Source organism: Grampus griseus (genome assembly GCF_964374135.1).
Source record: "Grampus griseus genome assembly, chromosome: 12".
NCBI lineage: Eukaryota > Metazoa > Chordata > Mammalia > Artiodactyla > Delphinidae > Grampus > Grampus griseus.
In genome coordinates this window covers 7,630,434-7,654,953 of record NC_139006.1, presented here as the reverse complement: position 1 = coordinate 7,654,953, position 24,520 = coordinate 7,630,434, and the positions used below count along the sequence as shown (strand labels likewise).

Genomic DNA, 24,520 nt, shown 5'->3' with positions numbered 1-24,520 from the left:
TCCTTAGCGGTGTATTGTGGGATGTGCGGCTACTGGGAGCCGAGCCTCCGCCGCCAGCCGCCTCCCGGGCAGCAGCAGCAGCAGCAGCAGCAGCAGCAGAGGCGGCGGCAGCAGCTCCGGGCCCGGCAGCCGCGGCGGCGGCGCTCCCCCCTCCCGGCCCCCAGTCCGGCCGCCCCGGCCTCGGTTCCCGCGGGGGACACCATGTACTGGCTGGCGGCGCAGGGAGGCCGGCGCCCGGCGGGGATGTAAGCGCGGCTCGGGGAGGGAGAGGCCGCTGCCGGCAGCCGGGCGGCCCGAGCCCCCAGCCCCCAGCCCCGGCCCCGGCCCCCGCTCCGGCCGAGCGGTCGGGCGGGCGGGCGGCGCCAGGCCTGCCGCGAGCCCCGCGCCCGAGCCGGGCGGAGCGAGCGAGCTAGCGCCACGCCGGGCGGCCGGGCGGGTACCATGGGCCGGAGCCCGGGTCCTCCGGGTGCCCCGGGCCCCGCCAGTCTGCACCAAGGGCCCCCGGGAGCCCCTCGCAGCCGCCCCGAGATGGTGGCCGAGCGGGCGGGCGCCTAATTCTCCGGAAGGGTTATTCTCTCGCTCCATTCTTATTTTGGGGGGAGCCAGCGAGACAGCTCCTTTTGGGGCGCGCTGGTAAGGTGGGAGGGGGTGGGGGCTGGACGATTTGATTCCTTCGCGTGTGTGTAGAAGCGGCCGCCGCCGCCACCGCGGCGGAGACGACAACAACTTGCTCGTTTTCAGGTTGGGTTAACGGCATGGAGAACAGTCACCCCCCCCACCACCACCACCAGCAGCCCCCGCCGCAGCCCGGCCCTTCGGGCGAGAGGAGGAACCACCATTGGAGAAGTTACAAGTTGATGATTGACCCGGCTTTGAAAAAGGGGCATCATAAACTGTACCGCTACGATGGGCAGCATTTCAGCCTGGCGGTGAGTAGCCGGCGCGCCTCCCCGCCGCCCGCACCCACCCTCCGAGCCGTGGCGAGGAGGGTGGGGGCGGAAGGGTCCGATCGGCCCGGGGACCCCCCTCCTGACCACCCGGCCAACTGTCAGCCGGGTCCGTAGTCCTGGAGTTTGACAAGTGCCTGGAGAAGGGCGGGGGGGGGGGGGGCTTGCCCCTGTCCCTGGGGAGTTGGACCAGGCCACCCATTACGTCCCCCCCCACCGCTTCCTCCCCACAGATGTCCAGCAACCGCCCGGTGGAAATTGTCGAAGATCCCCGGGTCGTCGGGATCTGGACCAAAAACAAGGAGCTGGAGCTGTCGGTGCCCAAATTCAAAGTAGGGCCCCTCCCCCCTGCCCCGCGCCCCTGACCCCCCTCCCCAAGCCCCGAATTCGAAAATAACGCCAGTCTTGACCGAGCCCAGCCGGATTCTGAGTTCCCGCCGTCCGGGGCCTGGGAAGTTTTGGCGGGGAGGGGGAGATGGCAAAGAGAGGGGTGTCCCCTCTCGGCTACTGTAAACAGAATAACACTCGGTGAAACTGTAATCAAGGCGCTGATACAGTATCCTGCCCGCCCAGCTGGGGGCTCCGGGTCCCCACCTGGCTCCTGCCAGCCCAAGGGCTCGGCCCTGGGACCCGCCCCCCTTCCCAGCCTTGTGGCTTTAGGGGTACAACTTCCTAGCCCAAGGGGTCGCCCCTGCGCTGGCAGCAGGGAGAGGAGGATAGAGTAGGGGGTGGGGAAAGAGAAACTGTTTCTTTTTCCCCTTTCCTTTCGAACCCAGAGGACTTCCACGTTCCAAACGATTTAATCCTCCGCTTCCCGGGCCCGCCCGCGTGCATTTTTTTTTCCAAAAAAAAATTTTTATTTTTTACCTTTCATTGTTTTCAAAGGGCGGGCGAGTGGGGAATTTTGTGTTTTCCATTCGGTTTCAGTGTTCTCAACCTCCCTTCCCCCTCGTCCCCTGCCAGATCGATGAGTTCTATGTGGGCCCGGTGCCTCCGAAGCAGGTGACATTTGCCAAGCTGAATGATAACATCCGTGAAAACTTCCTGAGGGACATGTGCAAGAAGTATGGGGAGGTGGAGGAGGTGGAGATTTTGTACAATCCCAAGACCAAGAAGCACTTGGGCATCGCCAAAGTGGTCTTTGCCACGGTCAGGGGAGCCAAGGAGGCGGTTCAGCACTTGCACAGCACTTCGGTCATGGGCAATATCATCCACGTGGAGCTGGACACCAAAGGTGAGTGGAGGCCCGCTCAGGACAGCCATCGCGGAGGAGCCACAGGACCTGTCAGTGTGACCCCCTCCTCTCCCAGAGGCCCTCTTGCAGTGTTGGGGAGCCCCTCACTCTTCCTTAGGTGCCCCCTACAACCTTTTCTTTTGCCTCCTCCTGAGGGTAGAGTCACGTGGAGCCAAATGTGTTGTCTGTTGCTAGGAGACAAGCTGTAATTTACCAAATGTGCCGGTCCTTGGCCACTGAACCCCAAGGGACCACCCGGAGGCTTCCCCACCGCTGACACCCCCTCGGGCCCCGCGCGGAGCCCTGGTGGCCTGGGTTTAGGCAGTCCCCAGTGTTGCCGTCTGTGTTAGGAGAGAAAGCAGGGTTCGTTTATTTGTGGTGGGGGCGCTGACGGAGAGCCACTAGAACGCCTTTAAATATCCAAAGAGTACGTCCCTCCACTAAAAAGAGAGTCCTCCAGGGATCTGGAGTGCCCCTCCCCCACAGGCCGACCCTTCCCCTTGGAAGTGGGAACCAATCTGGGCCCAGAGTGTGGTTTCATTGATAATGCTCCCGTTGGAGCTGGGCGGGCTGCTCCCGGTGCTCTAGGGTTGACACTGTCTTCCCTCCTCTCTCTTAAAGAGACAGCACCACCTCCCAAGCAGCGGAATCCCGCTCTGTGCTCACCGAGCCTCTGAGCGGCTGCTGGGAGAGCCGGGCTGGGGAAGCCATACCTCCCACCCTCAGGGTCCTGGGAGGCTTCTCCTCCGTGCTGGCTGGGGGGCTGGCAGGACTCTAGGGCATCCCCTAAAGTTTGCCTGTGACCTCTCTAGAGAAGTTCGTACCAATACAGAAGAAAGTGCCCGGTGCTCTGAGGCCCAGCCAGCCCTGTGACTGGGCAGGGACTGTTGGGTCCAGAGCCCCTGGGACGTCCCCTGGGAGACCCTGCATGGGAGGGTTTAGGTGAGTGGCTTCCAAGGGTTTCGTGAGCACGGGGTTTAGGGGCAACCCGGGCACACCAAACCCAAGACTGGAAAATGTAATCCTTTCTTTTTCGCCTTTAATAATGAGCACATATTGACTGTCTCTAAGACCTTGCTTGGGGATGCGGAGGGATACTGCTTCTGGGTGGGCACAGTTATCCTATAAACTCTTGCCAAACCTGTGCCTAATTCTGAGGTTCCTCAGGGCACAAGCCAGGTTCCTGTTCCAGTCACAGCGCCCTTCACCCCCCTTCTCTAGTTTCTCAAGTCTGTTGGGGAGACCCCTTGGGTGGTTGCAGGCTGACCTCTCCCTGAGAATCAAATGTAGAGCCCCTCTCCCATCACATGCCCATTTTAAGGAGTAGTCAGCCCTCACCAAAATTTCATTTCTGCAAAAAAAAAGAAAAAAGAAAAAAAGAAAAGGCCCTTAGAGACTGCCACCAAGTTTGTATTTCAAGAAAGAGACCGGTAAAGAGTAGCTCAAGGAATGCGTCTCCTTTGCATATGTAAGCAGCTGCCTCAGAGGGCTCTATAAATATAGATAATCTGGCCCCCTGGTCTATAGAGGCCTCTCTCTGCCAGGGGGTGGGGCTGGGGTGGAGGGTTACCAGAGTGGTTCAGTGGGCCGGGGGAGGACCTTGTGGAGTTCACAGTAACGCAGTACTAGAGTGCATTTTACAAACTCTGACAGGCACCTGAGAGAGTTAACAACAAAACTGTCACTCCTGTGTCACTGGGTTTCCTCTTCACTTGCTACAAGGCCCTGGATGTTAAGTGGGAAGGTGAGAGGATGGGGATTACCCCTTTCTTTGGGTGGCATGGCCCAGGTGACAGGAAGGGGCTTTGTGTTGAGGCTGGCATTTCTGTATTTGGGGGAGTCCCAGCGCCACGAGGCATTAAATTCTGAATCTCAGGATCAGAAAAATCATACAGTTTAGGAGCTTCATTGAACAGATCGGACTCCGGAGTGAGGTACAAAGAGAGAGAAGTGGGAACTTGGTCAGGGTTACTTAGCTTCCCTAGGCCTGGGGTCCCAGGCACAGGGGCCCCAGGCACAGGGGCCCTACAAGGATGCCCACCTGTGCGGGCTGCCCCATCCTGGAGCCTCACTGAGTCCTCCCTCCCTTGCCTTTTCCACAGGGGAAACCCGCATGCGGTTCTACGAACTGTTGGTCACGGGCCGATACACACCCCAAACCCTCCCAGTGGGCGAGCTGGATGCTGTCTCTCCAATCGTGAATGAGACCCTGCAGGTGGGTTTATGGCTGTCAGTCCTTTCCCCGCCTCCCCACCCCATCACCAGCTCCCTTGATGTGGCTGGCCCCCACCCCACTTCACCATCTCCAGTGTCAGACACCAGGAAAGGAGCCTGGCTGTGCCCACCAAGGCTTCCAGCAGGGGGTCTGAAAGCCCTGTTTGCCAAAGCTGTCCTCTGGCACGGCCCCCAGCCCTCTCTCTGCACACGCTGGGATTCCCATCCCAGAGATCCAGAGTCCACGTGCTTTCCACGTTAATGCTGAAACACTGCTGTGTCCAGGGTCCTAGTCTCTGGTGTCCCGTGCACCCCTCTACCCCTGCCCCCAGAAAGCCGAGTTCAAGTCCCTCCTTCCAGAGCAAGATGGATTCCTTCCCCACCCACCGCCTCCCAGGACCTCACCTGGACCACCATCTCATGGGGAGGTTCTCATCCCAGCTCCTACCCCAGCATCAACCCAGCCACCCTCTGGAACAGCTTTTCCAGAGTGAACAGTCTTTGCTTACTTGCTGGTCGGCTGTTTATCAGGCACTTTACGTGTTACACTATTTTTTTTTTCTTTTCCGGTACGCGGGCCTCTCACTGTTGTGGCCTCTCCCGTTGCGGAGCACAGGCTCCGGACGCGCAGGCTCAGCGGCCATGGCTCACGGGCCCAGCCGCTCCACGGCATGTGGGATCCTCCCGGACCGGGGCACGAACCTGTGTCCCCTGCATCGGCAGGCGGACTCTCAACCACTGTGCCACCAGGGAAGCCCTACGTGTTACACTATTTAAACCCTAAAACATCAAGAGGTTGGAGGGACAAGGCCCTTGGCCGCCCCCTCACTTCCAAGACCATTGTCTGCTATCTCTACCTGGAAGGTCTTTGATATCTGACAGCCTGGGGCAGGAAGGAAATCCCAGTTCACACCAAGATGTCAGGGTCTTATCTTTACTCTGCTTTAGGGATTAGGAAAAACCCTCAAGGTTCTCTGAGGATAATTGGCTACCCCAAGATTAGAGAAGGTGAGGACCATCCAGACACTCCTCTTAAATCTCCCCCCTTCCCTCTGCCACCGCTGCTTCCGTTCACTATGCTGCAGCTCTAGAGTGACCAGTTTGGCTCCGAGCTCCCCGGTAGCTGGAGTGAGAGGGGAAAACAGTCCCATTCTATTGCATGTTTTCCCCCCAGTGATCTCAGACCTCTCTCTCTCTCTCTCTCTCAAGCTGTCAGATGCCCTGAAGCGCCTCAAAGATGGTGGCCTGTCTGCAGGCTGTGGCTCTGGCTCATCCTCTGTCACCCCCAATAGTGGTGGGACACCCTTCTCCCAGGACACTGCTTATTCCAGCTGCCGCTTGGACACGCCCAACTCCTACGGACAGGGCACACCGCTCACGCCGCGCCTGGGCACCCCCTTCTCGCAGGACTCCAGCTACTCCAGCCGCCAGCCCACGCCCTCCTACCTCTTCAGCCAGGACCCCACAGTGACCTTCAAGGCTCGGCGCCACGAGAGCAAGTTCACGGACGCCTACAACCGCCGCCACGAGCATCATTATGTCCACAACTCTTCTGCAGTCACCGCAGTGGCAGGGGCCACAGCCACCTTCAGGGGCTCCGTGGACCTCCCATTCGGGGCAGTCAGCAGCAGTGGGGGCGGCAGTGGCCCTCCATTCAAGGCCCAGCCACAGGATTCAGCCACGTTTGCCCACACTCCACCGCCTACCCAAGCAGCCTCCGCTCCTGGAGTCACATTCAAGTCGGCTTTCTCTCCATATCAGACTCCTGTACCCCCTTTCCCCCCGCCCCCTGAGGAGCCCGCTGCCGCAACCCCCTTTGGGGCCCGTGACAGTGGGGAGTTCCGGAGAGTACCTGTGCCCCCGCCCCTGCCGCCCACTGAGCCCCTGACAAAGGAGAAGCCAGGCACGCCACCTGGACCCCCGCCCCCTGATGCCAACAGCATGGAGCTGGGCGGCCGGCCGACCTTCGGCTGGAGCCCTGAGCCCTGTGACAGTCCTGGTACGCCCACGCTGGAGTCGTCGCCTGCAGGGCCCGAGAAGCCCCACGACAGCCTGGACTCACGGATCGAGATGCTGCTGAAGGAGCAGCGCACCAAGCTGCCCTTCCTTCGGGAGCAGGACTCAGACACGGAGCTGCAGATGGAGGGCAGCCCTATCTCCTCCTCCTCCTCCCAGCTCTCCCCACTGGCCCCCTTTGGCGCTAACTCTCAGCCTGGCTTTCGAGGCCCCACACCACCCTCCTCACGCCCATCCAGCACCGGCCTGGAGGACATCAGTCCCACACCACTGCCCGACTCGGATGAGGATGATGAGCTTGACCTGGGCCTGGGGCCCCGGCCCCCACCCGAGCCAGGCCCCCCAGACCCTACCGGTCTTCTGGGTCAGACAACTGAGGTGGCCTTGGACCTGGCTGGAGACAGGACCCCCACCTCAGAGAAGATGGATGAGGTACCATGGTGTCTGTCCATCTCTGTCTGGGATTGGTTTTGTCTGTCTTGTGGCTCCCTCTTTCCTCCTTGAAACATTCTCCCCGTCGGATAACTAGCTAAGACACAGAAGCAGCAGGGCTAGGGCAGCCAAAATAACAGATCACAAATAAAAAGAGAATGAAAAGAGAATACGAAAAGCACCAGGGGCTATGACTGAGCAGCTGGTTTGCTCTGAGCTCCCTAGCAGCTTTGGTGAAAAGGGAAACATGACCTAGATCTGTTGCTCTCCTTGTTAGGTATGGGAAGTCAAGACCTTTTTCTGGGGATAAATTCTGACTTGAGCTTCTTTGGTTGGAGTTTGCTGAGATCCCAGAGAGGTGGACTGTGGTGATGGTTTGGGGCCTCCTTCTCTGTTGGGAGGCTGGGACCTGATCAGGACTGGTCCTGACACTCAGGCAGATTTGGGAAGAGGGATCAGCCAGAGTGTTCTGCTGAGCTAGGTCAGGTGGCAGCTCTGGAGCACTGTCTCCTAGAACCTGGTGCCCTCTCAAGAGATGGGAAACCATGGTGGGCAGGGAGGACATTGAAATGTTCCTCCTCCCTCTCCCCCTGCGTCCAGGACTGAAGGAGTTAAGGGCTAGCCCGGGGGAGGGCCACAGCCAGAACCAGGCTGAGTTGACCACCCCCCACCCTCTGCCCACCCAGAGATCCTCCTCTGGGGTCTCACTGCAGCCTGAGGGTTGGGGTGGGTGCTGCTGCATGCCACATTCCCTTGGGGGAGGATTCCGTCATCTTCCTTGGCTCTGCTCCTCCCCCCTCCTGGTCCAGGCACCTGCCCTGGCCCTTCTGGCTTGGCAGGCATGAACAGCAGGAGCTCAGACACAGCTCTTCGCCCCCCGTGGGCGGTAGGGAGGAGGGTCCCTCCTCCCCGAGTCCTTTGATTAGGCCGATGTGGCCGCCTCAGGGAAGAACAGAGAGGAACTTGGCTTGCCTGGGAGGGGATTGCAGGTGGCTGGGGCTCCTGGGGGCCTCCAGGCTGTTCTGGGGAAGTGGTTTCTGGCGCTAAGGGGTTCAGGCAGGGAGAGCTGACAGGTGTGCAGAGGTGGGGGGGCTGCTGGCCCTGCTGCCATCCTCCCTTCTTCCCTCCCTCTCCTGCCGGAGGTTAGGGGATGTTTATTTAACCATGCTCACTGGCTGATCCAGGGCCGGGAAGCCCAGAGGAGCCAGAGGGAATGAGCTTTCCCACGGTGTCACTGTAGGAAAGGGGAGACTGAGGCCCAGAGAGCTGGGGTCGGGGATGCCCCGGGACATCAGCCCAGGGAAGCCCGGGAGTACTGATAACCTCCAAGATGGCCCTCGGGAGCCCCCTGCTGACAGTCGGGAGAGCAGCTCCCGGGTTCCTCCGGCCTGAACCCGAGGGAATCCCAGCCTAGGCTGACCACATGGGAGAGCAGCACAGGGGGACACTCCCTTTCTTCACAGAGGCTGATAGTTAAAAGTTCCGGCTCCAGTCCTTAAGTCTTGAGCCCCACCCCTGTCACTTACTGGTCATGTGGCCTTAGGGAAGTTACTTTCCCTGCCTGAGTCTCAGTTTCGTCATCTGTGAAATGGGATAGTGAGAGTAGCTGCCTCACACTAATCTCGGCTTAAGTGAGGTGCCACCTGGGAAGCTCCAGGCACGGCTGGAGCTGATGCCGAATATTCAGCCGCCAGTTCCCGCCGGTTCTCTGCCCCCCCCCCCCGCCCCCGGACGCGGGAGGGGCGGAGGGAGGGGCAGGGCCGCGGGCTGGGCTGGATCAGGGTCTCCTTGTGATTGGCTGGCAGCCGTGGCGGCGTTAACCCTATGCGTGCTGCGCTTGCCTTGCTGGGCGCTGTCCAGGACTGATCTGGCGCTGTCCCTGAGTATCAGGCTGAGCCTGCCAGAGCCTCCCTCAGCATGTGTGTGGGACCCCGAGAGGCAGAGTGTGTGTGTCTGTAGAGGGGACAGAGCAAAAGCGGGGGCTTTCTTCTGCCTTAGGTTTGCTTTTCCTCTTCTCTCTCCCCCGCCCCCCATTTCCCTTTGAAGCCTCCCTCACCTGTACGTCTGACCTCTGACCTTACAGCCTGCACAGACCCTGCCCCCTCAGCCTTCAAATGCACTCCCTGGCAACCTACAAAGGCTCTGTCTTCCCAGCCACGTTCATCCAGGCCAGGGCCTGAGCCCCCTTCTCGCCTTGGGTCCTGACACAAGAGCCTGGGGGTAGCCCATCCCTCCTCGCCCTACCCCTGCTTTGCCTTCTTGCTCCACTTCTACCTTGTGGACCCCGTGCCCCCCTCCAGTTCCAGGCCTCTGCATCCACCTCCCCAAAGCCCCATGTCTGAATGAAAAGAAGTCCTTTCCCGTTTCACAGCCAGGTCATGCTCGACTCCTCCCATTCACGTGGTGCCACGGTCCTGGATTCCCACAACAACCCCCTGACGCCTCGCTCAGCAGGCACCCTGGGCTCGCATCCCAGCCCGCTTTCTGACTGGCTGGGCCTCTTGGGCCAGTGATTTATGTATAGCTCTCTGAGTGTGTTTCCTCACCTGTCAAAAGGGATTGGACTAGAGCCCTACGTTGTGAGGTTAGGGTGCGGATGAGAAATACGAGATATTATGTGCTGACAACACTCAGCCCCACCGCGGCCCGTACTAAGACTATATGAAAAGAGTAACTAAGGAAAAACGTAAAGACATACCTCCTATTCGTGCACCCTCACTACTGCTAAACGCCCCCGCTGCTCGTGTCACCTTCTCTGCCAGGCCCTCTCTGCCACAGTGAAGACTACAGGCCAACTGGGAACAAAGGCTAGTGAGCCACTTCCTGGTTCAAATCCGGGCTCCATCTCTTAGTGGTTGTGTGGCCTGGGCAAGTTACTTAAGCTCTCAAGTGTTCCAACTTCCTCATCACTAAAACTGGTGATAACAGACCTACTTTACAGGGTTGTTCTGAGGATTAACTGAGTTAAGGTACGTAAAGTGCTTAGAAAGGTGCCTGGCCTGTAGAAAAGGCTAGAGAAGTTTCAACTATTAGTATTATCTTCTCTGAATGCAAATTGAAACAGAGTCTCTCAAATTGAAACAATCTTTTACCCTCTTCACACCTCACTCCCCTTCCCAGCTTTCTTTTTCTCCATGAAGAACTATATATTTCACATTCCTCCTAGTTATCCTTTGCCTTGTCCCTCCAGAAGTTCAGCTCCAAGACAGCAGTAATTTCGTCTGTCTTGTTCACCACTGTGTTCCTAGCACCTGGAACAGTGCCTGCTACACAGCAGGTGCTGAGCAAATGTTTGTTGAATGAATGAATGAGTGAATCTGCATGATAACCCCGTGAGGCAGGTACTGTGGTGCTCATCATGCAGATGGGGAGACTGAGGCTTAGAGAGATTAAACGACTTGCTTGAGGCCACGTGGCTGGCAAGGGAGGGGACCAGGATCAGAGCTGCGGAAGCCACGTTGCTCTCTCTGTCTTGTAGAAGGCTTCTTCTCTGACCTGCGGGTGTTCAGCAGGGGGATCTGGGAGCCTGCTGGGCCACCCGGGCTCACCCTCACCTCTCTCTCCTTGCTCTCCCTGCAGGGGCAGCAGTCCTCGGGGGAGGACATGGAGATCTCAGATGATGAGATGCCCTTGGCCCCCATCACCAGCGCTGACTGCCCCAAGCCCATGGTGGTGACCCCCGGGACGGGGGCTGTGGCAGCTCCCTCTGTGCTGGCCCCGACCTTGCCGTTGCCCCCGCCTCCTGGCTTCCCACCACTGCCCCCGCCCCCGCCGCCCCCCCCGCCCCAGCCTGGCTTCCCCATGCCCCCTCCTCTGCCCCCGCCACCGCCCCCACCGCCCCCAGCCCACCCCGCTGTGACAGTGCCCCCACCACCGCTGCCAGCACCACCGCCCGGTGTCCCACCCCCGCCCATTCTGCCGCCGTTGCCGCCCTTCCCACCGGGGCTGTTTCCCGTGATGCAGGTGGACATGAGCCATGTGCTGGGCGGCCAGTGGGGCGGCATGCCCATGTCCTTCCAGATGCAGACGCAAATGCTGAGCCGTCTGATGACGGGCCAGGGCGCTTGCCCCTACCCGCCCTTCATGGCCGCCGCAGCCGCAGCCGCCTCCGCTGGGCTGCAGTTCGTCAACCTGCCGCCCTACCGGGGCCCCTTCTCCCTTAGCAACACTGGCCCCGGCCGCGGGCAGCCCTGGCCACCCCTGCCCAAGTTTGACCCATCAGTGCCACCACCAGGCTATGTGCCACGCCAGGAGGACCCGCACAAGGCCACGGTGGACGGTGTCCTGCTGGTGGTGCTCAAAGAGCTCAAGGCCATCATGAAGCGGGACCTGAACCGCAAGATGGTGGAGGTGGTGGCCTTCCGGGCCTTCGACGAGTGGTGGGACAAGAAGGAGCGGATGGCCAAGGTGGGTGGGCGGCAGAGACCCGGCCAGGCAGCCTCTCTCCTCCCCAGGCACGTACTGGAAACACCGCCACCCAGACCCCCAAAGCAGAATAGTGTGAGTGTTATTTTGTGAAAGCAGTGTGTCGATGACACAGGTGTGTACTTACAATGCGTTCCTTTTGGGTTCCAACCTCCAAAGCGCGAGGGTCCCTGCTCCGGTGCGGGCAGCTGTAGTAGCCGCTTTGCAGGTGAGGAAGCCGAGGGTCAGGGAGGCAGAGTGGGGCCCTGGGGGCGTCCTGAGTAGTCGGCACAAAATGAGGTAGGTTCCAGGAAAGGAAGTGCCCAGTTACCACGTGGCTGTCACTGTTGAGAGGACGGCAGGCTGCTCAGGGGACAGGGCTGGTGGCAGCGCCGTAACCATGGTCACCTCCCCCTCCTCTCTTGCACCCCAGGCCTCGCTGACCCCGGTGAAGTCCGGTGAGCACAAGGACGAAGACAGGCCGAAGCCCAAGGACCGCATCGCCTCCTGCCTGCTGGAGTCGTGGGGCAAAGGCGAGGGCCTGGGCTACGAGGGCCTGGGCCTGAGCATTGGGCTGCGCGGGGCCATCCGCCTGCCCTCCTTCAAGGTCAAGAGGAAAGAGCCGCCGGACACCGCCTCGTCTGGCGACCAGAAGCGGTTGCGACCCTCAGCCTCCGTGGATGAGGAGGATGAAGGTTTGCGCCCCTCCGCTCGCCGGGTGCTGGGGTCTCCTCCTCTCCCGCGCCCCTGGCCCAGCTCTGACAGCCCTCCTTCCCCACAGAGTCTGAGCGGGAGCGGGACCGCGACATGGCGGATGCCCCCTGTGAGCTCGCCAAGCGGGACCCCAAGGGCGTGGGTGTGCGGCGGCGGCCAGCCCGGCCCCTGGAGCTGGACAGTGGCGGGGAGGAGGACGAGAAGGAGTCGCTGTCGGTGTCCTCATCGTCGTCGGCGTCCTCGTCCTCGGAGTCCTCGACAACCTCGCCCTCATCCTCAGCCTCCGACAAGGAGGAGCGAGAAAGCGCGGAGGAGGAGGGGGAGGGGGAGGAGGAGGAAGGCCCCAGGAGCCAGATCTCCTCCTCCTCGACCTCATCCCTGTCCGATAAGGTACCGTTCGGGCTGGGGAGGCCTGGGGTGCTGGGCCAGGGGAGGAGGCCCTTCGGCTCACCTTTCCTCCGTCCCTCCCCCCCCAGGATGACGATGATGAAGACAGCGACGACAGGGACGAGTCTGAGAATGACGACGAGGACGCAGCCCTGTCGGAGATGAGTGAGAAGGAAGAAGGGGACTCAGATGGAGGTGAGCGGGGCTCCCGGCCCAGCCCGGGGTTCCTCTGCAGAGCGCAGAGCCCGTGCAATAGTCAGCTATACTCTGGGGGCAGATCTCTTGACTTTGAAGTGTGAACTCAGTAAAGCACAAACAGGGCATGCCCTATGATTCCTTTCTCGTGAAGTGTCCAGAAGGGGTCAATCCATAGAGACAGAAAGCAGACTAGTGGTCGCTGGGGTTAGGGGACAGTGGATAGACGGGTGATCGCTAAAGGGAACGGGCTTCTTCTAGACAAGGGCTAGTTATCCACATTGTGAATATACTGAATACCACTGTATCGTTTACTTTAAGACGGTTAGTTTTATGTTATGTGGATTTCACCTCAGTTTAAAAAAACGTGATGACTAGTTAGTACCGACACGTGCACGCGCGCGCACGCACACACGCACACACACACACGCGCGCACACACACATGCGCGCGCGCGCGCACACACACACACACACACACACCTGAGGGCTATGTTCAGCCCAGTGCCGCCAGTTGTGAGACGTTTGGTGAAGTACCTGGCTGGAGCACAGCAGATAATGACAGCGCCCCTGCCTGTGTCCCCCGCCCAGAGGAGACAGTGAGCATCGCCACCTCCAAGGCTGGAGCTGAGTCCTCCAGTGAGAGCTCTGAGTCTTCTGACTTCGAATCAAGCTCCGGGTCCTCCTCATCACCTTCCGAAGATGAAGAAGAACTGGCAGCAGGGGAGGAAGATGAGGCGGAAGGGGAGGAGGCAGCTGCAGAAGAAAGCGTGGCTCCCACTGCCCCTGACAAGGACTTTGAGGATGTGGCCACAGGAGCACCCGTGACGGAGTCGCTGGTCCCAGAAGAGGAGGTGGACATCGAGGCTGAGGACGAAGCCTCCGAGGCGCGGACCCCGATGCTGGAAGAGCCTCCCTTGCCTGTGGGTGTCGAGGAGCTGGCTGGCTGCAAGGAGCCCCCCGACGAGCCAGGCCTGAACCAGGAAGGGGCCAGGTTGCTGTCTCCAGAGCCCCCTGCTGGAGAGATGGAGGCCCGGCCCCTGCCATCCCCGGAGCCCACCCCAGGTAACACTTGCAGCCCCTGGGAGGGCGGTGGGCATGGAAGCAGGATGTCCTCACCGTGAGAGTGAGCCCAGCCTCCTTTATACTAATCACTTCACCTTAACTAGTCAGTTTCCTCATCTGTAAAATGGGATCCGTGTGTTGTGCTTCCCCTATGAGGTCATATGGGAGGACAGAGTGAGATGACTTATGACGTGCCAGCATGGAGCCTGGCACCTGTTAGATCCCAGAGGGGTCTGCTGCTGTCACCATTCCTCTGTCAGTATTTCCCTGGGGTTTAGTCCTTGGACCATTAATTAGTCCCATGAGATGCTCCCAGGAGAGGGCGTGTGGGTGCATGCAGGTGTGTATGGTCATTTCAGTGACAGAAAGCAGCAGAGAAGGCCTCGGGGTGCTGGGCCAGTTGAGAAGAGGCCATGGACGCTGCCCCCTCCACCATCTTGGTGGAGCTGCACAAAGCATGTTAAAGGCTCTAACAACGCTGTCCAATGGAACTTTCTGCAGTGATAGAAACGTGCTGTCCAATAGAACTTTCTGCGGTGATAGAAACGTTCTCTCTCTCTCCTGTCCAATACTGTAGCCACTAGACACCGTGTTGCTAAGAGCAGTTGAAAGGTGGAGAGTGCCACTGTGGAACAGAATTTGTGACGTTGTCTCATTTTCATTAGTATAAACTTACATAGCCACATGTGGTTAGTTTGTACCGGTAATAGTCCTTGAGAAAAGAAACCCGTTGTATTTTGTTTAATTCTGTGTTATTTGGCTATAGAACCACAGGTCTTTGAATATTGTTAAACGTATTAATTGAGCCTCTATTGTCGTCCCCAGTACTGTTTTATGAACTGATAATACAACAGTGGACCAAACAGACAAAAATACCTGGGGCTTACACTCTGGGGCAGGGTGATGGATGACAGCAGATAAGTTAGAAAATGTATTCTGTGACAGTAGAGATAAATGCTAAGAGAAAACCTTAAAGGCTCTGAAAAGTCCTGCAGCAAAGAGACTTGTTGGATTTTATTTGATAGAGCTCATTTTTTTGGTCCATGGGATGTTCCCGGTTCACAGGAACACCGTTCTAAAGACAGTGTTGAGGGCTACAACCATGTCTCCTGCATCTTTGATTTACTTCCACCAACATTTATCAGACACCTACTGTGTGCCTGACACTGGGCCGGGTGCTGAGCGGTCCTTGAGCGGCTTAGCTGGAGGAGGACAGTCCATATACTCACAGAACCCCTAGGGACCCAGAGGGTATGAGTGCATACCCAGAGACGTGTCAAGTGCATAGTAGGGCAGCATGAGTAGGGCGCTGAGGGACATCTGAATCAAATAATAAAGGTCTGGTTTTTGCCCACCTCTCTGCAGAGAACAACCTGGAAGCGGAGCCTGCGCCCCCCGCGCTGCTCTCCTTACCCCTGCAGCCACCGTTGCCGCCCGCTCGACCACCCCGGCCACCCAGCCCACCACCAGAGCCCGAGACCCCAGACCTCCCGCTCCCAACAGTCCCTCTGGAGCCTCCCCATGAGGACCAGCCCCCACGTACTCCAGGCCTCTGTGGCAGCTTGGCCAAGTCGCAGAGCGCAGAGGCCGTGCCGGCCACACCGAGTGGGGAGCCCCTGCCGTCGGGGGGCAGCAGTGGCCTGCCCCTGAGCTCCCCGCAGCTGCCAGGCAGCCCCTTCTCCTACCCATCCCCATCCCCCGGCTTGAGCAGCGGGGGCCTCCCGAGGACACCTGGCCGGGACTTCAGCTTCACACCCACCTTCCCTGAGCCTGGTGGGCCCCTGCTCCTGCCTGTCTGTCCCCTCCCAGCTGGCCGGCGTGATGACCGGTCTGGCCCCCTGGCCTCCCCTGTGCTCTTGGAGACAGGCCTGCCGCTCCCTCTGCCCTTGCCCTTGCCCCTGCCCTTGGCATTGCCCGTACCCGTCCTGCGGGCCCAGACTCAGGCCCCCACCCAGCTGCCACCCCTGCTGCCTGCTCCGCTGGCCCCCTGCCCACCCCCCATCAAGAGGAAGCCGGGCCGGCCCCGGCGATCCCCGCCGGCTGTGCTCTCCTTGGATGGGCCCTTGGTCCGGGCGCCAGGAGGGCCCCCCCTGGGCAGGGACCTCCTGCTTCTGCCAGGCCAGCCACAGACCCCTGTCTTCCCCAGCACCCACGACCCCCGGACCGTGACCCTGGACTTCCGGAACGCGGGGATCCCGGCTCCCCCCCCACCCTTGCCCCCCCAGCCTCCTCCGCCCCCACCTCCGCCACCTGTTGAGCCCACCAAGCTGCCCTTTAAGGAGCTAGAGAACCAGTGGCCCTCTGAGGCCATCCCTTCGGGTCCCCGTGGGCGCGACGAGGTCGCCGAGGAGTTCATGGACCTGGCCAAGGTGCGGGGGCCCTGGCGCCGGCCACCGAAGAAGCGCCACGAGGACCTGGTGGCCTCAGCCTCCCCCGAGCTCTCACCGCCGCAGCCCCTCTTTCGGCCCCGCTCAGAATTTGAGGAGATGACCATCCTGTATGACATTTGGAATGGCGGCATCGACGAGGAGGACATCCGCTTCCTGTGTGTCACCTACGAGCGTCTGCTGCAGCAGGACAACGGCATGGACTGGCTCAATGACACGCTCTGGGTCTACCATCCCTATATCCTGCCAGGCAGGGTGGGGGGGCTGCACCTCCCAGGATAGCGCACATCACTGTCACTTACGGAGCAGTGTCTATGCCGGCACCGTGCCAGGCTCTGTACAGAGTCATCACTGGCACTTTTAAACACTGCCCTCTGTGCCAGAATTGGCAGGTCTGGGGGCTAAATGTAACAATGTGATTGTACAACATGACAGAAGCAGGGGCTGACAGAAGGTTCACTCTCCCTGGCTCCCTCTCATCGCCTAATTTAATCTTCCCAACAGCCTAGTGAGGTAGGGGCTGCTATTATTCCCATTTTACATCTGAAGAAGCCGAGGCTCAGAGAGGTTAAGTTACCTGCCCGAAGTCACACAGCTATGAAGTAGCAGAGTAGAGATTTGAACCCAGGCAAATGTGGCTCCAGAATCTGCGTTCTCAGCCACGATGCCACGCCACAGTCGGTTGTTACCACAACCCTATGAAGTTGGCGCTGCTTTTATCCCTGTTGTACCAAATGAGTTTATTGAGTTTATTTACTCTGTGTCAGGAACTCTGCTAAGCAGCCTAAGCATCTGTAGTCATTCCACGGGGCATCGTCATCCCCAATTTGCATATGGGGAAACTGAGGCAGAGGGTGGTTTTAAAAAAAAAAAAACACCCAAGGCCATGCAGCTGGGTACCTGTCAGAGTTCTGACCACGGTGGAGTTGGCCAGTGGGCAGGTGCAGGGAAGTGGTGTAGGTGTGGGCTGTGGAGCTGGGCGTCCTCGGCCTCCTGCAGATGGGTCTGAGGGTGGAGAGGCCAGGCCCGGGAGGGCGGGTCTCCAGGCAGGACTGGGAGGGGCTCTCCGAGAATGTCCATGTGGCCCTTGACCCACACCCACCCACCAGCCTCTCTTCAGCTAAGAAGAAGAAACGGGACGACGGCATCCGGGAGCACGTGACAGGCTGCGCCCGCAGTGAGGGCTTCTACACCATCGACAAGAAGGACAAGCTCAGATACCTCAACAGCAGCCGCGCCAGCACCGACGAGCCCCCCACGGACACCCAGGTACGGCCATCGGGGCCTGGACACCCCGGAGCCTCCCGGGCTGCGCAGAGGGTGGGGCCCTCCTGGAGGGGGTGTCAGGCACCGGGAGCGGTTGTGGAGCCAGAGGGGCCGGTGCATGGAGCACGAAGCGTGCCACTCCCCTGGGTGCTCAAGTGTGAGAGGTGAGGTGAGGGGCGGGTAGGGGAGAGCCTCCGAAGGGTTTTAATCAGGGATACGAACAGAGTTGAGTTGCATTTCCAGAAGTTTCCTTCATTCTTCTTGAAATTAAGGAAATAAATTGGGTAGGTTGGACATGGGGGGCCGTGTGGGAAAAAGAAGATGCATTTGAAAGACTCTCAGGAATATTCGAACATTAGAAGGTCAGATGGATGGGACTGGGGGGCCTGACTGGTTACAGGAGGCAGAATGGGGTGGGACGCTGCTGGGTCCAGCCTTGGGGACTGCGTAGCTGGATGCCAAGCACTGAGGTGAGAAGGAAGGTGGGACCCCCACTTTGGGATGGTTTGAGTTTCGAGGTTTGTGGAACATCCAGGTCGTGAGGTCTGGCGGACGGTTAGATATATGGGTACAGTAGAGAGCTTGGGAGAGGGACGTCTGGTCTGGGGACCTAAATTTGGGCATCATGAGGATGGAAATGTTAGCCAAAGGCCACAGCAGGGGTGAGCCGACCCGGGAGAACATCTGGAGGGGAGTGAAGCTCCAGGTGTCAATGGTGGGGACAGAGGAAGAGGGAGGCCAAGAGAGGGAAGGGATGCGAGGCTGCTGGGAAGAACCGTGATTTTGAATGAAGCCACGGGGTGTTAGGTAGACAGACACCCACCATCTCTGTCCAAAAAGCGGAGATGCTTTCAAATCTAGCTGAGAAGGGAAACGACAGCAAGAGTGAAGAGAACGCTGCGTCGTCTTGTTTAAGATTAGAGGAACTTGATCACGTTCAGATTCCGACGGGAAGGACCCCGTAGAGGAGAGGTGGCTATTAGGAAGCTCGGAGCAAGGAAGCTGGGAAGCTAGGGCCACAGAGCTCACGGTGGGGTTGCCAAGGATGAGACGGGGATGCGGGTTCCCTGTGGCCAGCTCCCCCAGGCGGCCGCGCCCCTCTCTGATCCGTCACCCGCCGTCCCCATCCTTGTACCCATCCTCACAGGGCATGAGCATCCCAGCGCAGCCTCACGCCTCCACACGGGCCGGCTCGGAGCGGCGTTCCGAGCAGCGCCGCCTGTTGTCCTCCTTCACTGGCAGCTGTGACAGTGACCTGCTCAAGTTCAACCAGCTCAAGGTGAGGCTGGGCCCCACCTGGGGCGGCCGGGGCGGCCACAGAATCCGGAACCAGGGCTCTCACCCCCATCCCCTTCCCTCCCCCAGTTCCGGAAGAAAAAGCTCAAATTCTGCAAGAGTCACATTCACGACTGGGGCCTGTTCGCCATGGAGCCCATCGCAGCCGACGAGATGGTCATCGAGTACGTGGGCCAGAACATCCGCCAGGTAAGCGCTGCCGGCCAGGACAGGTGTCGGGGTGGGGCTGCGGCCAGCCCCGCCCAGACTGAGGCCTCTTCCTGGCCAGGTGATTGCGGACATGCGGGAGAAACGTTACGAGGACGAGGGCATCGGTAGCAGCTACATGTTCCGGGTGGACCACGACACCATCATCGACGCCACCAAGTGCGGCAACTTCGCGCGTTTCATCAACCACAGCTGCAACGTGAGTGCCCGGCTCGGGGCAGCCGCCCCTGCTGCTGTGCCAGGAGGACCCGCAACCGGAGGGCACAGGAACCGGCGCGGCCTCCTTCCCGAGCTCGGGGCCCACAAGGATAGCGGGGAGGGAGGTGGAGGTGTGAGGCCTTATCCAAGGAGCCATTCTCCTCTGAGCTTCAGTTTTCTCATCTGCAAAATGCGCATAATGAGACCAGAGGTGCTCGTGACATGGTCCATACAGCTGGTATTAACAGAGTTCCTTCTCCGTGCTGGGCGTTTTCGATGCCTCTGGGGCATTGCTGGCCAGTAGAACTTTCGACAGTGACGGAAGTGCTCTGCATCCTTGCTGTCCACTGATATACACGTGTGGTGTTGAGCGCTTGAAACGTGGCTAGTGTGGCTAAAAAACTGAGTGTTTTTTTTTGCGGTACGCGGGCCTCTCACTGCTGTGGCCTCTCCCGTTGCGGAGCACAGGCTCCGGACGCGCAGGCCCAGCCGGCCATGGCTCACGGGCCCAGCCGCTCCCCGGCATGTGGGATCCTCCCGGAGTGGGGCACGAACCCGTGTCCCCTGCATCGGCAGGCAGACTCTCAACCACTGCGCCACCAGGGAAGCCCCCAAAACTGAGTGTTTAATTTAACTTAAAGAGTCACACTCGGCTACTGACGGCTGACATGGCACAGGTCTGGGTGTGGAGGTGGGCGTTGATAACAAGGGTGGTCCTCTCGTGAATATAAGCACGGGGAGCTTCAAATGGAGGACAGGCACCCCTGGCTGTAGGTTCAGGTCTTGGCATTGCTACTTAGTGAGCGACTGTAGGCAGGTCACTTCATGTCTCGGTGCTTCAGTTTCCTAATCTGTAAAACTGGGATGATAACAGTCCCTCCTCGTGGGGTGTTGGGAGGACCAAGCGGGTTACCGAGGGCAGGCCTTCTGTGCAGATACAGCGGGCGCTCAGTACGTGCCAGCTCGCATGACTGTGACTTGATCATACCCTGGGGCCCGTAGGGACTTCGCTGTGCGTCTCCTGTGAGAGCTGAGGGGTAAGAGGGAATTACCCGGGTGCAGTAATGAGTGAGTGAGGTGAGGCCTGGGGCAGGGAGGGAGAACACCTGTTTGAGGGGCAGTGAGATGAGGTAGGGGGCAGAGGGCAGGGTGAGAGGATGAGGTTGGCGGGGTTGGTGGTGGCTGGGTCACTCAGCCTTGTAAGCAGAGCTGAGAACTTTCTCTAAAAGCCGAGGCCGGCTATTGCCCTGGGGTGACGGGATTTGCTGTCCCTTTGGAAACATTTCCCTGGCAGCTGGGTCAGGAGTTATTCCGAGTTCAGAGAGGCAGCGGGAGCCGCTGCAGTCCAGGCAAGTGATGACAGAATCAAGAGGCCCTTTGAGGCAGAAGCCGCTGGGCGTGGTGGGCTGGATCCAGCACTGCTAGAGGGGAGGCGGGGGGCAGATGCTTGGGGGACTGGGTGCGTGGAATGGCCGCTCCCTAGGTCTGAGTTTACTGACTCAAAGTTGTCTCCTTGAGCTGCCAAAAGGTGGATATGGAGCAGCTAGTTGGATCTGGGGGCCTGGAGTGCAGGCAGGCAAACCTTTTCTGTAAAGGACCAGGTAGTAAGTATTTTTGGCCGTGTGGCCCAGACCATCTCATAGCAACTACTTAACTGCCATTGTAACAAAGGTAGCCATAGGCAATATGTAGTGAATGAGCGTGTGCCAATAAAACTTTATTTTCAAGAACAGGCAGCTGGGGGCCGGAGTTTGCTGACCCCTTCTCTAGAGCTCAGAAGTAGGGCCTGGGCTAGAAACATAAATTTGGGGATCACCTGCGGTATAAAAGTAAATTGGATATTTCCCTGCAAAATTTATTATTATGACAATCATTATTCTTATTTAATATCAGAGACGGGGCCCTGGTCCGCCAGATGGGGGAGCCGAGGCCTAGGGCAGGTGGCCAGTGGGCAGTGGGGTCATGCGGCCAGTACATCAGGCCTTGAGCACGGGGCTCGGTCGGGTTTGGGGGACTGCGGTCAGGGAGGGCCCGGGTGGGGTCCCAGGTGGGTCGGCTCACCCTCCCCCCCACATCCCACCCACAGCCCAACTGCTACGCCAAGGTCATCACCGTGGAGTCGCAGAAGAAGATCGTCATCTACTCGAAGCAGCACATCAATGTCAACGAGGAGATCACCTACGACTACAAGTTCCCCATCGAGGACGTCAAGATCCCCTGCCTCTGCGGCTCCGAGAACTGCCGGGGGACCCTCAACTAGGCCCGGTGCCTGGGGATGTCAGCCGCCCCCGGCGCCCGAGCGTGGACCCCTGGCCCCGGGGCCAGACCCCACCTCCCACCCCCATTTCAGGTGCTGTCCCTCTACCCAGCAGCCGTGCCAGGGCCTGGCGCCCCCAACACTACCCCCAGGACCCACCGCAGCTCCGGCCCCTCAGTGGGAAAGGGCTTCTCTGTCTCTCAGCCCATGTCTCTTTCATTTTTTTAAAGAAATGCTCCTTTCGGGACTTTGGTTTCCGGTGTAAATGTCTCCCCCCACCCCCCTACCTCCCCGGCGTCTCCCCTTCCTCCACCTCTTTCTCTCTGTCTTCTCTGTCCAGCCTTCCCTTCCCGGTCAGCCTCTTCCCATGAATGCTGCTACGTTGTTTTCATCTTCTCATTCTTTTCTTCTTCTTCATGAGAAAAGACGCTTTAACCATTGAAATGTGAAGGCAGAATCAGAGAGTGGGGACCCCAGGAAGGGGCTGCGTGGTTTGATGGTGTGTCGGTCCACGTTCTGGAACCCTCCGGGCCCGGGCGCCGGGCCAGGTGCTGCAGAGGAGGGGGGTCGGGCCAGGCGGCTTTGACCTCAGAACACTACGGAAGGCCCGCTCTCTGCCGGCGGCGGACTCAGTGAGAAGACCCCCCTCTTTCCGACCCCCCTCCAGTCTGTTCCTTCCCCAGCAGCCTGGGGGTACCTTCCCCCCTCCCCCAGCAGACCCTGGTGGAGCCACGCTGGTCCCAGGCAGGAATTTCCCCTGGGGCTCTCCCTGCCACCCCACACCCCTCCACCCCCCAAATCTTGGGTTCAGTGTTTACTTTCTCATTCGAATGCCAGCGGGGGGGGGCGGGGGCTGGGGGGAGCTGGAAGGGTTGTGTTTACTTACCCTCTCCTGCCCTCACCTTCACCCCCAGGGGAGAGAAGCACCTCCCACCAGGGCAGGCGGGTCCTGAGTCCCGCCACTACGGGTGTCTGACCGAATGCCTGACCGAATGCGCGTGTGGCGTATTTTTGTTTGCTTATAAGCTTCACCCGCTCGCCCCCAGCCTGTAGCCTGACTCACCCTGCCAGCAAGCCCCTCGCCCCAAGAAGTCAAGAGCATATTTATTTTCAGAGTGAGAAGATTTATTTCTCCCAGAGAAAGGAAAATCTTGGAAAAGATTTAAAAACTCAGATCTACGTCTGACAGGTTTTTGGTTTTTTTTTAACCCTTGGCATCATCTTTAGAGTTCCTTTCCACGGATTTTTTTTTTTCTTGTGCGTGTATAAAATCAAAACAAAGGGGGAAAAAATAGGTTTTTGAAGTTCAGAACAGATTTCTGTACATAGGCTGCCATAAAGGACTTTTTTTCGGGAACATTGTTTCTTGTAGAAACATGTGGGAAGACTTTTTTGCTTATTTCTTTGTACTTCCAAAAAAAACCACACACACACACACACACAAGCAAGTCCCCCGCACCCCAGAAAGCAAAGAAGGCATGTAAATAATTTATGGAAAGTGACTGTTGTGACCAGGAGTCATCCTCACCAAGACGGGAGAGCTCCCCGCGGGGCTGCCCCGACCCTGCAGATGCAGGCCCGGAGCCTCTGGTATCTCAGCTTGTGTCAAGCTTGTTATCATGTAAATTCTGTACAAAGAATTGTTATTTTTCTCTTTTTTTTTTGTCGTTGGTGGTTTTGTTGTGTTTTTCTTTTCTTTTTTTTTTTTTTTTTCAATTTCTTTACCCCATGCCCTCTCTGTTTGAGACTATGCCCACCGGTTTCAATCTTCATGAAATCGGTGGCATTAAGACACGGAGGGGGACCTGGGCACAGCGGCAACCTTCTCTTCCTTTTGCGGTTTTCTGCCTCATTGTGCAACTGAGGAAATATTTATTTTTCACATGAGGAAATGTGTACTTTGTAGAGATGGCCGATTTAAGTTACTTCTGGAGCCCCCAAGGGGCTGTCTTCAGTCTGTCGCCTCCTCCCGTAAAAGAAGTGGGGCAGGGGTAATGTGAGGAAACCAGGGTCCAGGGTCCTGCCTCAGCCCTCACTCTGGCCTCACCTTGCCCAACCAGCCTTCCCTACAGGCGAGCAAGGGCCTGGACCCTCCCTGTCCCCAGGAACCACCACCCCCCCGTCCCACCCCTGAAATGGCTTGCAATAGCCAGAAATGTGTCAACTCATTTTTCTTTCAATGCCTTCATTTTCATTGAAAAATGAAAATGCTTTTGAAGAATTGGGGGTTTCTGCTTTTTCTTTTTCTTGTCCTTGCCCCCCGCCGCCTCCCTCCTCCAGCAAAGAAGAGAACCCATAAGTTTTAGGGATGTTTGTGCATATAGATTCTCATCGTACGTAACTTGTTTTGAAGAGAAGTGTTTCCGTTGTGGGTGTGTCTTGCTGTAAATATTTGTTCATATTTTTGTGAATTCAATACTATGTACCATTGTATTATAGTAACTTTTATAAAGCAAACCATAAATATACTGACTTTTCTTACAGATACGCCATCTCCCTTGCTCTCCTCTCTCTTCTCCTCCTTTCTTTCTGTTGGGGGCACACCCTGCTCGCTAAGGAGCGGGTGCTCCGGTAGTCAGGGGTAGGGGTGGAAGGAGCTAGGTGGGGTGTGGTACATTCAGACCATCTGCTTTTTTAAAAACCTATATATATTTTTCTTCCACTTTTATTGAGCTGTAATTGACATACAGCACTGTAAGACCAGCTGTTCTTAAACTCTAAGCCTGTAGGTGGATTCTTTGAACTGGGACAAGTTATAGTCAGACTAGACCTTCCACAGCTTTCAAGTTTTCCTTCTAGAACTCTTCTTAAAGCCTTAGGTATCTAACACTGCTAATGGTCTACAATTAAAGGAAACAAGATCAAATATCCTATTTCTATTACTAGAAGATCTTGGAAAGGTGGTTCCTCAGAAATGATTAACACTAAGGGGACATCACTCCGGTCTGTGAGGCAGGAGGGGGCTGATAAAACAGTCACCAGTTGAGAAGAATTAAATGTATGCAGTGTTGTGGGTATTCCACAGGTTCTGTGCCCCATAGGTCTCAACTCTGCCTGATCCAGTGGTGGGGTAACTGAGGGACCCACGGAGAGTTTGTTAGACGATGTCCACTTATCTTTGAGAAGGACAGGCTCAGAACCTCAGCAAAAAGCAGCGTGACTGAAAAGAAGTTCACTTCTTACTAAGGAAGCGCAAATTATACCCCGATACCACTTCCCCTGTCAAGTGGCAGATACCAGTGTTGGTGAGCGCGGGGTGAGGGGCACTTACGCACCGTTAGTGGAAGCATTAGTTGCTGCAAC

The 24,520-nt window shown here is 58.1% G+C and overlaps 1 protein-coding gene across 1 annotated transcript; it reads left to right on the top strand.

Annotated features, from left to right (window-relative positions):
- The first annotated feature begins 741 nt into the window (after positions 1-741).
- Positions 742-23,690, top strand: SETD1B (SET domain containing 1B, histone lysine methyltransferase). Its single transcript, XM_082667840.1, has 16 exons — positions 742-929; positions 1,181-1,279; positions 1,911-2,181; positions 4,284-4,396; positions 5,605-6,843; positions 10,423-11,250; positions 11,681-11,942; positions 12,029-12,351; positions 12,438-12,543; positions 13,133-13,606; positions 14,972-16,227; positions 17,092-17,262; positions 18,407-18,538; positions 18,625-18,744; positions 18,824-18,961; positions 21,047-23,690. Exons 1-16 carry the CDS (start codon positions 756-758, stop codon positions 21,218-21,220), a joined length of 5,880 nt encoding a protein of 1,959 aa, XP_082523966.1. The 5' UTR covers positions 742-755; the 3' UTR covers positions 21,221-23,690.
- The last annotated feature ends 830 nt before the right edge of the window (positions 23,691-24,520 follow it).

Excerpts from the sequence above, each read along its gene's own strand:
- SETD1B (XM_082667840.1), top strand. The coding sequence starts at position 756 with ATGGAGAACAGTCACCCCCCCCACCACCACCACCAGCAGCCCCCGCCG. Across the intron at positions 1,280-1,910 it reads TGTCGGTGCCCAAATTCAAA|ATCGATGAGTTCTATGTGGG; the intron begins GTAGGGCCCCTC and ends GTCCCCTGCCAG. Across the intron at positions 18,539-18,624 it reads TCAAGTTCAACCAGCTCAAG|TTCCGGAAGAAAAAGCTCAA; the intron begins GTGAGGCTGGGC and ends TCCCTCCCCCAG.